Source organism: Equus caballus, chromosome 24 (assembly GCF_041296265.1).
Source record: "Equus caballus isolate H_3958 breed thoroughbred chromosome 24, TB-T2T, whole genome shotgun sequence".
Classification (NCBI taxonomy): domain Eukaryota; kingdom Metazoa; phylum Chordata; class Mammalia; order Perissodactyla; family Equidae; genus Equus; species Equus caballus.
This window is the reverse complement of record NC_091707.1, coordinates 57,480,048-57,495,587: the sequence shown is the minus strand read 5'-3', so window position 1 is coordinate 57,495,587 and position 15,540 is coordinate 57,480,048. Positions and strand designations below refer to the sequence as shown.

Sequence of the window (15,540 nt, the reverse complement as noted above, 5' to 3'; positions counted from 1 at the left end):
TGTGAGCTGCATAGATGGGTTATCTTAGGTCCTGTTCAGTGGTCCCCATAGACGGGCAGAGGGCACTTTTCTGCAGCCATCAGAAAAGTGACACATCTGCTCAGGAGAGGGAGCAGCAGGGAACTGCTGAGGAGTCCACGAATGTCCCCAGGAGGGAAGGGGTCAGTTTACACTCTGCCAGACCAGAGGTGAGACTGTAGCCCTCACCAACACCTCTCCCTCCTCCCTGGCAGCAGCCACAGGTGGGTGGAAGCAGGGTGAGGTCAGCTGAGAGAGGCCGGGGAAGGAACAAGGAAGACACCCCTGTCCCCAGTGTTCATCTCAGAACTTAAAGGGCCTGTGTCGGGCATGAGGAGAAGATTTAAAGTTAAGTTCAGAGGTTTCCCTCAATAGACCCGGACATTCTAATTTCTGAACTAAGATATTGTTTGTGGCTTGAAGTTATCCTATGTTATGCATGTTTCGGGGTGCTGGGGATAAGGCTAGGCTTAGTCCAGCTTGCTGCGTTGCAAAGACCAGAAACCTACTGGAGCCAGCCCAAGAAGGAATTTATTGTAAGGAGACTGTTATGGGCTGAACATTTTTTCCCCAAAATTCTTATACTGAACTCCTAACTCACAACATCATGTATTTGGAGGTGGGGCCTTTGGGGGGTGATTAGATCATGAGAGTTGAGCCCTCACAAAACAGATTATTGCTTCACAAGAGACCAGAGAGCTACCTCTTTCCGCTGCATGAGAATACGGCAAGACAGCCCTCTAACAGGAGTAGGGCCCTCACTCAGAACCTGACCATGCTGGCACCCTGCTCTCAGACTTCCAGCCTCCAGAAAATAAATATTTTAGGCGCTGTGGACCCTTTAGTCTCTGCCTCTGCTGTTATAGTATGAAAACAGCCATATGCAGTAAGTAAACAAATGAGCATGGCTGTGCGCCAGTGAACCTTTATTCATAAGACAAGTGGCAGGCTGGATTTGGCCCGCAGAGCTGTAGTTTGCCGACCTTGCTTTTCAGCACAAGTTGTGACGGTGGGACCTGAGACCAACAGCCACAGTCCCTGTTAGAGAGAGGGGGTGGGGGATTTGGTGACATAAAACAATAAAATTTCCTTTTTTCTTTAAACCAATGTGAAAAAAGGGTAAAGACAGGGCTAGAAGGCTGAACAGGGCCAGGCCAAGTCTGCTGGGCCTGGAGATGCCAGAATATACTGTCCAAATGGGGACACTGTGGGAATGAAGGACATGGTTATACTTACACAGAGACAAAGACAAAAAAACAGAGACTGTCCCAGACAAATTCAGATGTCTGATCCTCCTACTTAAAAGCCAAGGTAAGGAATTTGGTCTTTATCCTAAACCAGTAGGAAATCTTTAGTTTTGAGTTAGGTGATCTGCTCAGCCTTTTTTTCTTTAAAACTTTTTAATTGAGGTATCATACACATATAGTAAAGTGCACAAATATTTAGAGTACAGTTTGAATAATTTTATATATGTATAGACTCATGTAACAAGATGGGTCTAGTCAAGATACAGAATGTTCCTAGCTCCCCAGTTCATAATTCCCGAAAAGTAACCAACACTCTGATCTCTAACACCAAAGATTGTTTTTTGGGGGCTGGCCCCATGGCCGAGTGGTTAAGTTCGCGCGCACCGCTGCAGGCGGCCCAGTGTTTCGTTGGTTCGAATCCTGGGCGCAGACATGGCACTGCTCATCAGACCATGTTGAGGCGGCGTCCCACATGCGACAACTAGAGGGACCCAGGACTAAGAATATACAACTATGTACTGGGGGGCTTTGGGGAGAAAAAGGAAAACAAATTAAAAAAAGATCGTTTTTGCCTGCTTTTTATAAATTAAGGTACAATATATACAGACGGTGACATCACTACTCTAAGTGTACAGTTTGAAGAGTGCTACTTACGTGTACTCCTGCATAACCACCACCCAAATCAGATTATAGAACATTTCTAGCAGCCCGAAGTCTCCCTCCTACCCTTCTCCAGTCAATACCTCCTCCACAGAGGTAGCACTATTATTTCTATCTCCATAGATTAGTTTTGCCACGGTCACTAAAACTGCTTTAATTTCCCGCCTTGAAACCTCCATCTGTCCGCTCAACTCTACTCGTTGCCCCGCCCCGGCTCCTGCTGGAACTCCCTTCCTCCTCCCCTTCCCGGGCTTTCACGGCCCTGCACCGGCTCCTAGCCCTCTCCCACCCGCCTGGCCTCAGCGATCTCCCCGAGTTCCAAGCCGCCCCTCCTGTCCTGACACCAAAGGTTTGTCTGGGTGGGGATGTTCTCCATCATCCTCCTTCCCCAGCCACCGAAACTCAACAATCTCAGCGCAAGTGGTGACTCGCTAGGCAGACGGAGCCTGGAGGCTGACAGCCGGCGGCTTCTACTAAACTGCCGCCCCCAGGCGTTCATTTGCGGGGAGCGGTAAGCAGGACAGTGGAATCTGACGCGGCCACTGAGCGGGCTGCACGGATTCGCCGGCGCTGGGTGGCCCGCTGGGTCGCCCTCTCCAGCAGCCCTCAGCCCTGTCCCGGCCTCAGCCTCCCGTCCGTCCAGTCAGAGGTGGGCCCGCGTTTTCGAAGGCCGCTCCGAACTCGGACAAGCCCCGGTTTTAAAACAGTCCGTCACGCCGCCGAGGCCGGCAAAGCTCCGCCTCCGGGGCGGCTCTCGACGCCCACCTCGGCTCGTCGGCCCCGAGGTCTCAGGCAGGCAAGGGCCCGCGGCAGCTGCTCCGAGCCCCGGGGCCCCTTTCAGGAGCGGGGATGTGCGCGCGGACCAGCGCGGGCAGCGCACCCAGATGCCCGGTCTAAGAAGCGCTCGCGCACGCCGCCCGGGCGCCCTCTGCGCACGCGCGGGCTCGCAATCTCGGCGGCGCACTGGCTCCTCGCTCGCCCCACCCCTCCAGGCCCCGCCCCCGCCGGGCGTCGCTCCCCTCCGACCCCGCCCGCCCCGGCCTTCCCAGCATCCCGGTCTCCCTACGGCAAGCGGCGAGGTCCGATCCCGCCGGGAGCCTGGAGCCGGGAGCGCGGGGGCGGGGCGGCGCGCTGAGGTCAGCGCGGCGGCGGCCGGCCCCGCGGTGGTTGGTTGCGCCCGCGCTGGCCGCGCCCTGGTTGGCTGCGGGCCGCGGGGCTGGGCCGCCGGGTCGGGGCTGGGGTCGGGGCTCGGGCGCCGGCCGGGCTTGCGCAGCGCTCGACTCCGCGCCGCTCCAGGTCGGCGGCGGGCGGTGGACGGCGGGGAGGGCGCGGCCGCGGGCGGGGCTGAGGGGCGCGCGGCGGGGGCGAACGAGGGCGGGCCGCGCCAGGCGGGGAGGGCGGCGGCGCCGAGGGGAGGAGACCGGCCCATGGACCCGCGGGGCCCGGCGCCCCAGACGCTGCGCCGCCGGGACCGAGCCCAAGATGTCGGCCTAGGCCCGGGCGCGACGAAGCGGACGAGGCGCTGCCGGGGCTCGCGGCCGCCGGGCCCCCGAGGGCTGGCCCTGACAGACTAGCCAAGCGGGCGGCGAGAGGCCGGCGCGTTCGGAGCGGGCCGCGCGGCACCATGTCGGCCAAGGTGCGGCTCAAGAAGCTGGAGCAGCTGCTCCTGGACGGGCCCTGGCGCAACGAGAGCGCCCTGAGCGTGGAGACGCTGCTCGACGTGCTCGTCTGCCTGTACACCGAGTGCAGCCACTCGGCCCTGCGCCGCGACAAGTATGTGGCCGAGTTCCTCGAGTGGGGTAAGTGCGCGCGGGGCGCGGGCCTGACCCTCAGCCCCTCCGACTCCCGCCCGGGCTTGCCGTCCTCCCCACCCTGCCCTTTTCTCCTCCTCCTTCCTGCCCTCAGGCCGCCGCTCATCCCGCCTAGTCACTGCTCCCAGACCCGCCGCCCCATCCCTCTCCGGCTGCTCCTTGCGCCCTCGTCCCTTCGAGGCTCTTGGTCCCTCCCTGCCCTCCTCCTCGGCCCTGGCATATCCGCGTTCGCTCGTCCCGCCCCCTCATCCTGCCCCTTGGAGCCACATCCTCCGTTCCCACCCCCCCCCCCCCCCCCCCCCGCGCCGGGCCATCGCCCCGGCCGCTTCCTAGATCCACCCTCCGAGTCTGGATATCATTTCCTGCAGCGCTCCCTGGGATATCCGCCCCCGCCCCCACCCCCGCACCTCGCTTTGGGGTCCAGAGTCGGCGCGAGTTCCTTCCCCCCTACACGCTCTGCTGGCTTGTGGGGGCAGCCGCGTGTGCTTTTTGCGTCTACCTCCCCCACCGCCCCATGGCCCCCCGTCTTGGTGCATCTCCTGGGAGCCCAGCTCTAACGGCCCCTCCTAGGTGACAGGCTGTCTACAACACCGTTACGTCCAGGATCTGAACACCTCCCTCACTGTAGCACCTCCAAGGGAATTTTAAGATTAAGAGCCTTGTTTTGAATGTGCCATGCAAAAGCAAATTGATTGTTTTTCAGTGTGATTGTCCCAGACCCATGTAACGTTTAGGGAGGAGCTGGAGCTGTCACTATATGGAAGTCCCTTAAAAACTTTCTTCATCTGATGTTTGCATGCCTTCTCTAGTTAATTCAAAGACCTGTAACACTATAATCATTGATCAACTAACTTATGTTTTATTAGGACAAAAATTTGATTAAGCCATTTAATGATCATTAGAATCCTGAGGACAGCTGCAAGTGTAAAGTGAAACCGTCTTACTTTCTCTCCCCCTAACACGGGCATGCTGTCAAGACCCTCAGACTCACCTAAAATGACTAAATAGGAAGATGTAATGCTTATGTTCAGGGTTCAGGCCAAACCTATGAAAATTTTACTCTCAGGTCATTTGTGTCGTTAGACTAGGACTGTGCAGTTTGAACCAGTAATTTCTAATATTTGGGGCTGATAAAGTTGATATTTACATGAAGAAACCAATGTATTACATAGTGAGGCCTCCTACTATGCCACAATGATAACTAGAATTTGGAATTTTGTTTACAGAGTAAAACTTAAATTGTGATATTCTCTAGAGGGCTTCTGTCTTTTGCTCTTTAGTGAGATGTTAACACACGTCTTGTGAGACCAGCAGTAGAAGGAGCCCCAGAGCCCCAGGACAGCCTGTTGTGCTTTATTTTGCACGGGAGCACCATTCCTGGTTACATGTAGTATCAGTAAAATAAGAGTCTTGGCTTTCTAGGGTCCTTTATTAACGACATGATTTCCGAGTGAATAATTAACTCACTTCACAGTTGCTTTGAAAACGAGGTCTTTGGTGCCTGTTACACCCCAGCCTTCTGGATGTTGTATTTGCCATTCCTTTCTGAGCATTTGATCTTGAAATCCAGACAGTTCCACCATCAGGTTCAACTCGGTGCTCAGTATGTGAGTAAAAGCGTGATGCTGGAGGAAGCAGAGGGAAGGTTGGGTTAGCTGGTAAGATATGGTCCAGCCTGGGAACTGCGCAGCGCCTCAGCAGGGGTTAGTCTGAAGGCTGCGCCCTCTGTGGACCAGTGGTCCTTGTGTAGCCCCCTCACCACCAGACAGTACCAGCCACTCTGAACTGGTGGGTTTCAATGGAGGAAGTTCTCAGCATGTGTAGAGGTCTTGTTTTATGAGATTTGACCTTTCCATATCTGAACAGAAGCTGGGTGCTATAATATAGAAATATTTTGAAAATTGGATTTTGGCTCTTTGGAAATTATCATTACAAATAAATTATGTTATCCTAAGAACTCAGTTTGCTTAGAAGTGTCAACTTTAAATTGCAGAGAAAAATGGACTTAAATTTAAGATAGCATTTTAATTATTAACGTAGTTTAGAAGTAGTATTTGATCTCATGTGTGTTAACCTATGCACCATTGTAACTCTACAGTGGTGTGTTACTAGTTAAGATATGTGTGCAATCATTATTTAGTGTTATTTGGAATGCCTAGTTATTGTTATTGGAAGACAAAGAATGCAAATGGAATTGTTTGTGGAGCGTTATTAGGTCCCCTGACTTTCAAGTGGAGTTTCTTCTGCTCAGGAAAACTGCCCGGGAAACATATATATAGGCTATCAGCCTGTGGACTGTTGAGTTTTTGGATTCACTCTCTGCATGGTTTGAAACCTCTGAAGTATTTATTGCGTCCTGTCATGCAGAGGGCCAGCCTCTCCCCACCTTCCAAATCTTACTAGGTGTCTAATGACAGCTGTGTAGAATTCTTGAAACTTAATGAAGAAAAATGCCTGATTCAGTTCAGATTTTGAGACTTATTGGGGACTCTTTGATGAAATTTGCAAAGTATAGGTAATAAAACTTTTAAGTTTTAAAAGAAGGCTGTTTCTGGGGCGAGCCTGGTGGCATAGTGGTTAAGTTCATGTGCTCTGCTTTGGTGGCTCAGGGTTTGCAGGTTTTGATCCCAGGTGCAGACCTAGTACTGCTCATCAGGCCATGCTGTGGCAGTGTCCCACATAAAATAGAGGAAGGTCAGCACAGATGTTAGCTGAGTGACAGTCTTCCTCACCAAAAAAAAAAAAGGAAAGAAAGAAAGAAAAGACTGTTTCTCGCCCTTATTTTCTTATTTTCACTTGGTTGGATGGGACAAGAGTCATCCTAGCCTTCATTGTAAGTTTTTGTCTTTAATTTTCCCTTGATTATGTTTATAGTTTGATTGGTTTCCTCTGTGAAATCCCAGACCTTAATTAAAAGTTGGAAATCTCCTGCTTTGCATGTGTATTTCTCTAAGCTATTTTTTAATGCAAATTTGATACCATTTGAAGCAGAGCATATGAAACTCTTTGAAATTTCTGCAAGTAAACAGCAACAAGTATGGACAACTAAATGAGGTGAAGTTGTTGTCTTTCACCTTTCATAAAAATACTTGTACGTGTTTTAAATATTTTTTTCATGGTTTAAATATAATGGCTGGTGTTACATGTGGACGGAGCTGATGTTTGCACTCCCAGCTTGTTGACATTGGATAGACCAGTGGCCCTCTGCTCTGGCCCGGCATGGCCTGCAGACCAGTTGGCAGGGCTCATGCTCGCTGCTGGTGTAGGCGTGCCTCCTGGAGGCAGACCTGAGTGTGGGCTTCCTGAGTCCCAGTCCGGGCCATCGTCTCTCATGACGCATATTTCCTCTGTAAGGAATAGAATTAGTCTTTCTAGCCCTCTGATTAATTTCCTCATTTGTGATTTTTTTCTTAGGAATGTAGCAGTACCTTCTCAGAGTTCTCTTTCATCCATGTGAATTCCTGTAACTTTCAGCATGGGGATGCTGGCCCTAGGTGTGAGTGGGATGACTACCAAATTTAATAATTTCAGGCTTAACTGTTCTTGCCAAACATCGCAGATACATTTTAATCCTAATGGTTTGTCCAGATAGAATGTTCGCATAACATGGGAAGACTTTTTTAAATAACAGATTTAAGAAACAAGGCCTTCTGAATAATAAGCTCTAAATTGTAGGGAAATATTGAAATTGCATAATAAAATTAGGTTAACATAATTTAGATTTGTAAATAGTTATCTGAAATCCATAGTAATACTGACTACATGGCATGTGACGGGACAGTTGAAACCATTAAACATTAACAAGCCAGTCTTACCTTTTCTCTCCTAAAACCTGCTCCATTGACTATTGGCCTTTGAAGTGAACAGCAGTGTCTGTGTTAAATCTAGACTTTCAATAAATGAAATTGGAGTGAAGTGTTCACAGTTGAAAATCTGTATGAGCTACCTGAAAAAGTTTGTGACGTACAGTGGATTGCTGTTTAAGCAAAATACTTGGATGTACGTAAGGTGAAAAAACCCCAAATACGGCAGAGTTGACAGGCAGCTCCTCTTGCCTTTGCTCTGCCTCATCTGCAGAGCCTGATGCCCTTAGAAATCTGTGTGCACTGATGTCAGTGATGCTAGATAAACATGTGAGCCAACAGGACTGTTAATTCCAAACTATATTAAGTGCAGCAAAACTATTGAATGCTTTTCTTGGTAAAGAGGCAAAAAATATTTTTGAGATTAATAAAGTAAAAGGATCTTGCTGGAGGAGACCAAATATAGATTTTTACCCTTTTTTTGTCAAAAAGATAAAGGATATTTTGAAAGAATTTAAAAAACCACACAAAAACCCTGTAATCACACTACCCTAACCCCCATCACATAACTCCTTTTAGTCACTGTCCCGAGTTTAAGTTTGATTCTCGGATTTTTAGAATATCCCAGAATGACACTATGTTAAGGTTATGTTAACTTTGTGGGAAGCTCACACAATGCTCTCCACCTAATGAAAATGAATGAGAGGAAAATACACTTTCCTTATGTTTAAAATCACAAGTATTTTGACAGTGTAGACTATATATGGACTTACAATCTACTGGAGAAACAACTTCTGTAAAACAAACCAACAAAAATAGGTACTATGCCATAGAGGTCCCACTTTATGATTTTAAACAATCTGTGTTGTGTATTCGGTTTTTGGTCAGTTTTATTGACTGGTAGATAGCTGGCAACAAAATTGTTTTTAGATTAAAATTTTGCAAAAAGGATCAATTATATGGTAGGAGACTTTGGATTTTGTTACCCTTAGGAAAGAATTAGAAATTCAAAGAGAAATTTGAATTGAATCATAAATTTCAGTCAAATTCTATCCTTGTATGGGAGCTTCTTTCAAGACATATGGAACTTATTTTTCTAAGGTGACTCCTACTGTTGTTGGGATGATGATGATTCCTCTAGCCTCCAAAATCAGTCTTGGGTTTGCAAACTGTTAGGAATTTGAGAGATCACATGATTTGCCCTCCACCCCCATCCCCACTCTCCCCTGGGTAAACCAGGCTCTGGACATTTTGCTAGATCATTTCTGAGCAAGCAACCCTCTAGCCAGGGCTTCTCTCCTTCACTGGACCGTATGTAGTCAACCTTGGGCCATCTTGCTGGCACCTGCTTTGAAGTATCTGTTTTATTTTAGCCTTTTCTTTCCATTCCTGTTATCACTGGCATAGCCAAAGCTCTCAAACCTGCAGACCTAAATAAATGTCTTTCTCACTTGAAGATTTAAACACCACTGCCAGATCAGCCTTAACACTGCTTTTCATTTTATCAGTCCGCCTTTCAAAAACTTCTTCAATGACTTCATATTCTGTTGTCTTTAATAAATCAGATCTGAAATCCATGGTCTAGTGTTAGAATTTAAAGTTGACCTTACACATCTAATCTTAGTTTTAGAAGTCAAGATTAACAGCATTTCTGACCATAGCCTATGGGGTGATTTTCTTTAAATATAATTTTACCTTTATTAAAGTAGTTCGTTTACTTAGTTTGAGAAGTCAAGCAGTACTGCAGAGTTGTAATGCACAACAGTCATCCCTCTACCTGCCTGCCCCACTCCGGGTTCTAACTTCCATAAGCAACCACTTTTAACCCCTCTGTTTCTACTTAGAATCATCTGTCTTAGGATCACATTCAGCTGCCACTAACAGAGAACCAAATAGCAGTGAATTAAACAAGATGAAGGTCATTTCTCTCTCATGTGAAATTGGAATGTCAGCAGTCTAGGGCTAGTAAACAGCTCATTCCAAGAAGTTTTCAGGGACCTGGGCCCCTTCCTGCTCTGTCTACTCCTGATGGTGGCCATCCCATCCACATTCCAGGCAGCAGGGGGAAGATGTTATATTACTATGGAAGAGGGGAAGAATCTTGGATATTGGTGGTTATTTATTTAGCAATTCCTGCCTCAAATTTCGTGTTTCTATATAGTGCACTTGTACTGTTCATTTCTGATTTTTGTATTTTAGACGTTATCTGTTGACTTCTTACCGCAGAAGAGAAGGCTATAGAACTTTTACATCTTTTCTTCCCCGCCCCCAACTGCCCAAAACACACACCCCCAGTTCTCTCCTTTTTTCCAAATATGGTTATGTAATAATTTTTGTTTAAATTGATATTCAGTGTTTATGTTGTTAATCATTCAGTAAATATCTTAGCTAAGCCACATAGGATGTAGTTAATTCCCTGTCTTTAAGACAGGGAATTATTTTTGTGTTTTTATTGGAGTGCGTTATTTTTTCTTTCCTTTAGCTTGGATGCAAACTTACAGCCGTGAGTTGAGTCCCATGTTTTAAATAGAACACCTCAGGCCAGTCAGACTCCTCGAGTAATCTAACGTTTTCATCCCTTGCAGGGCCTTTGATTTGCCTCTTGAGTCGGGGCCGTTTGTTCTCTGGGCGTGTTGCTTAGTAGTCATCCTGGGGTTTCTCGTCATTCCTTATGGGAATTCTTTTTGCTTCTCTCTTCTGTTGAATTCCCCTTTCTGAATTCCATGTCTTTCTCCTTTTGGTGGAGTGTATCTTATAGCCGCTTCCTGACAAAGAATTTGTCAGAGATAATCTTTTTGAGACCTAGCCTGTCTGGAAATCTCATTTCTTCCCTCACAGTTGAATGACAGTTTGCCTTGGTATTGAATGCCAGGTTAGAAATCATTTTTTCTCAGAAGTTTGAAAGCTTTACTCCATTGGTGTCTACCCTCCATTGTTGGTAATGAGGAGCCTGCGACCATTGTCATCTCCAAGATTTTGTGTGACTTAGTTTATCTCTGGGAGCTTTCAGGTTCTTCTGTTTATCCCTGCTGTTTCTTGGTGGGTCTTTTTGGTGGGGACACTTGGGTCCTTCAGCTCTGGGAAGCTTTTCTGTATTGTTTCTGGATAATCTCTTCTCGGATTTCTCTGTTCTGTTCTTCTTGATCTCCTATTATTCAGGTGTTGGATCTTCTGCTTATTTCCTTTTCTCCTACTTTTTTCCATTTACTTATCTTTTTGTTCTTATTTTTCTGGGAGAGGTCCTTGACTTTATCTTCTGGTTCTTACATTGAATTTTTATTTCTGACATTATATCTTTCATTTCTAAGTGTTTTTTCTTCTCAGCATCCTTTTTATAACATCGTGTTTTTGTTTCATGAAGGCAGTACATTTTTTTAAGCATTTCATTTTGCTTATTAATTTTTTATTGATTTATGTGCACACATTTGTTATATAGACATTTTCTTTTGTTTCCTGTTTTGTCTCTCTTTTTTCTAAGTCCGTTTCTCCTCTTTCCCACTTTGGTTTTTGCTTCGACATCAGAAGCCTTTCTCCAAATGTCTGGCAGTTATTGGCTGTCTTTTTGTAATTATTAGTAGGCTGATTGGAAACTCCCTGTGTGCGTGGACAAACTTTAAATGTTGAGTCTCACCATTAGGAAATAGGACAGGGACCTTGTCAATTTGAGGGACACGCCAGAAGTTGCTAAAGTGATTCTCTGGGACCTGTTTCCCCAGAGAGGGGTTTCTAGTCTCCTGCCTGGGTGGTGGGGAATAGTGTGGTATATGCCTAGCTGCCAGCTTTCTGGCGAGGTGGGGCAAGGTGCAGGAGAGCTGATGGGCTGGGGGTGGAGGTGGGAGGAGATCTGGGGTGTAACTGCTTCTCCTGTAGACTTGAAGCCAGTCCTGTTTTCTGTCTGTCACCCTTGAGGCCTTCGGAGAATCTGGTGCTGCTGATGATTCCTGAGTTGCCTTTCCCCTACTGCACATGCAGTTAACCTACAGGTTTTTGCTAAATTGGATATTAAATAAATTAAATATCACTTGTCCATTTGTTTTTCCTACTGTGCCCAATTATGCTGACATTTCTAGTCTGCTGTCATCTCCTGTCATTCATTCAGCAAGTCTCTTTTAAGGACTTAAGACGTGCCAGCACTGCAGTGGTGAACAAAACAAAATTCCTCTTCTCCCACAGCTCTCCTGTTATCCTTGAGGCTAAATGCCCTTGTATTCGTATGCCATCATCTTCTTAAGGCTTCCAGATGACACAGAGGTAACGCGGGTGTTCTCTACACTGTAGTTACCTTAAAGGCACCCTTGTTTCCACCTCCGTATGAAGTCAGAGTGTAGAGTTACCATTTTCTTTGATTTGGATGTATTGCCCCTTCTATTCTTATACTTACTCATTTATCAGAAAGCTTCCCCCTAAGGAGAAACGGGAGTAAGGGAGGGCAAGTTTTTCTCTAGTACTGCACAGCTCTGGAAGAGAGAGAAGGGAGAAAGTATGGAAGAAGGGGAAATTACATGACGGGTGTGTTGAAAGCAGAAAAAATGGGTGCCTGGGAAGTGTCTGCTTTGTCAGGTGGCTGGAGAGCGGCCCTCCAGGGTGGGTATGGGTTGAAGCAGGGCTGTGCCTGGGGAGCTGTGCATCATGGAGAGGTTTGTGATTGGGGGTTTGTGACTGAGGGACTGTGTGTATAAACTTTGTGTCTCTTGACATGGAACTGATCTTTTTAACTCCAAAGCTTTTGGTATGTAGGAAGAAAGCACCAATTGAAAATAAAGAGCAGAATAAGAAATGTTCTTGCCCTTCATAATTTTCCGAAAACGTAAGTAACAGACAGAAATAGAATCCAAAGGTAAATAGACCTCCCTTACCATGACACCCAAATAACATTTTAAGGTTGTTGCTCTGTTGTCCTTGACCCTTGTTCATGTGTAGGACTTGAATTGAAATCATTGAATTTCTCTCATTTTGTTTAAAAAATTTAAATCAAGGGGCTGAATTTATTTTTTTAGCTTATATGGTATTTTAAACTTGAAATAGCATTTGCATTCATTCTTCACTTTTGGGAAGATGTTGATTTCATAATTAATGTGTATGCAGCAATCCTTGAAAAATAATTTTGCAGCTGTGTCACAAATGGATTTATTTCTTTTTTAACCTTAAATATTTGAAATCAGGTTGCTGAAAAGTTTTTAAGTGGATTAACAAATCAACTTGCTGATGTACCTTTAAAATGAATCTGGGAAAATGTTGATGAAGCACTGCTTTCAAGTGTTTAGCATATATTGTCTAACTAGCAGCAAAGTGGGAAATTATTGGGAATGCTCTATTTCTCATTTCTCCCGTTAATTAAGGTATCAGAATGGCATTTATATTAGACTGTATTAGGACAAGAAATGTTTCTCAAAACATCAGGCATTATTTTGCTTTTATGTAACCAAGGTGATAAGCCTAGATATATTTCCCTCTCCAAATATTTAATTATTTTTCTTAAAAGCAAGATTTATGTTTAAGAAGTTTTGATAATTCTTGTGCAATAACATGTTAAGGGGGTTATTGAACAAGAATCGATGTCAGTCAGCAATATGAGAGAAACTTGAATTACACAGCTAATTCTAAACTAAATAAAATAAACTGATTAGGTTTATTATAGTGGAAAAGAAAGGTTTCTCTGCTATTTACAACTACCAGATGATTTCTTTTCTTTCTTTTTTTGGAGGGTAGCAGGTTTATTGAGCTATAGTCCACAAACAATTTACCTGTTTAAATTGTACAATCCAGTAGTTTTAGTATATTCATAGAGATGTGCAACCGTTTCCACTATTTAATTCCAGAACATTTTCATCACCTCAAACAGAAACCCTGTATCTTTTAGCTTTCACCCCCAACTCCCTGCTTCCCCCCCCCAGTCCTAAGCAACCACTAATCTGGTGTCATTATATAGTTGCCTATTCTGGACATTTTCTATAAATGGAATCATATAATAGGTGGTCTTTTGTGACTGGATTCTTTTCACTTAGCATGATGTTTTCAAGGTTCTACCTGTATTTCATTTCTTTTTATTCCAAATAACATTTTGGTTTATGGATAGTCCACATTTTGTTTATCCATTCATCAGTTGATGGACATTTGGGTTTCTACCTTTTGACTATTATGAATAATGCTACTATGAACATTAATGTACAAGTTTTTGTATGGACATGTGCTTTTTTTTAAAATAAAAGATTCTTTTTTTTTTTTTTAAGATTGGCACCTGTGCTAACATCTGTTGCCAGTTTTTTTTTCTTCTTCTACCCAAATCCCCCAAGTACATAGTTTTATATTCTAGTTGCAGGTCCTACTAGTTGAGCTATGTGGGATGCTGCCTCAGTGTGGCCTGATGAGCAGTGCTAGGTCTGCACCCAGGATCCAAACCAGCAAAACCCTGGGCCAATGAAGCAGAGTGCACAGACTTAACCACTCAACCATGGGGCCGGCCTCTGGACATGTTTTCATTTCTCTTGGGTGTATACCTGGGAGTGGAGTTGTTGGTCATTCAGAAACTCTGCTTAGCATTTTGAGAAACTGTTAGATTATTTTCCATAGTGACTATACCAGTTTACATTCTCATCAGCAGCATATCAGGGTTCCAATTTCTCCACGTCCTTGCCTACACTTATTATTTGTCGTTTTTATTCTAGCTATCCTAGTGGGTGTGAAGTAGTATCTTGTGGTTTTGATTGGCTTTTCCCTAAAGACTAATGATGTTGAGCATCTTTTCTTGTGTTTATTGGCTATTTGTATATCTTCTTTGGAGAAATAAATGTCTCTTCAGGTCTTTTGCCCATTTTTAAATTGTGTTGCTTGTCTTTTTGTTTTTGAGTTATAAGAGTTCTTTATATATTTGAATACGAATCCTTCATCAGATGTATGACTTACAAATATTTTCTCCTATACTATGGGTTATCATTTCACTTTCTTGATGGTTTCCTTTGAAGCACAAAAGTTTTTACTTTTGCTGAAGTCCAATTTAACTTTTCTTTTGTTGCTTTTTGTGTCATATCTAAGAATCCATTGCCAAATCCACAGTCACAAAGATTTATACTTACGTTTTCTTCTAAGAGTTTAATAGTTTTCGCTCTTACATTTAGGTCTTTGATCCATTTTGAGTCAGTTTTTGTATATTGTGTGAGATGGGGGTCTGTATCCATTCTTTTACTTGTGAGTGTCCTCTTTTCCCAGCACCATTTGTTGAAGAAACTATTTTTTCCCCATTGAGTAGTCTTGGCATCCTTATTACAATCAATTGACCATAAATGTATGGGTTTATTTCTGGGCTCTCAGTTTTGTTCTGTTGATATATATGCCTATCCTTATGCCAGTACCATACTATCTTGATTACCGTTGCTTTGTAATAAGTTTTGAATTCAGGAAGTGTAAGTCCTCCAACTCTTCTTTTTCAAGATTATTTTGGCTATTCTGGGTTACTTGAATTTTCATATGAGTTTTAGGATCAGCTTGTCATTTCTATAAAGAAGCCATCTGGGATTCTGATAGGGATTGCATTGAATCTGTAGATCAATTTGTGGGGTATTGCCATCTTAACAATGTTGAGTCTTCCTCCCCATGAACACAATATGTCTTTCCGTGTATTTAGATATTTTAAATTAAAAAATATATATTTTGTAGTTTTCAGAGTTTAACCTGTTAGTTTTTACTTTTTTATTGGTGGTAAGTATATATGACAAAATCTGTCATTTTAACTTCTTAAAGTGGATTCCTTAGGATTTTTATATATAAATCATGTCACTTGCAAATAGAGAGAGTTTTGCTCTTTTTCAATTTGTATGTTGTTTCTTTTTGTTGCCTAATTGTCCTGGCTAGAATCCAATACAATGTGGAATAAAAGTGTCGAGAGTGGACCTTCTTGTCTTATTCCTAATCTTAGGGAGACAGCATCCAAGTCTTTCACCATTAAGTATGCTGTTAGCTGTGAGTTTTCATAGATGCTCTTTATCAGGTTAAGAAAGTTACTTC

At 44.4% G+C, this 15,540-nt stretch overlaps 1 protein-coding gene across 4 annotated transcripts in view; it reads left to right on the top strand.

The window, feature by feature from the left end:
• The first annotated feature begins 3,008 nt into the window (after positions 1 to 3,008).
• Positions 3,009 to 15,540, top strand: part of CDC42BPB (CDC42 binding protein kinase beta) — a 133,526-nt gene continuing 120,994 nt past the window's right edge. For all 4 annotated transcript variants that reach the window (XR_011431894.1, XR_002803706.2, XM_023628442.2 and 1 more), the window contains exon 1: positions 3,009 to 3,724. Coding sequence is in view for 2 of the 4 variants with exons in the window: in XM_023628442.2 (XP_023484210.2) it covers positions 3,550 to 3,724 (175 nt within the window). In the remaining 2 variants the exon portion in view is untranslated. The remainder of the gene's footprint in view (positions 3,725 to 15,540) is intronic.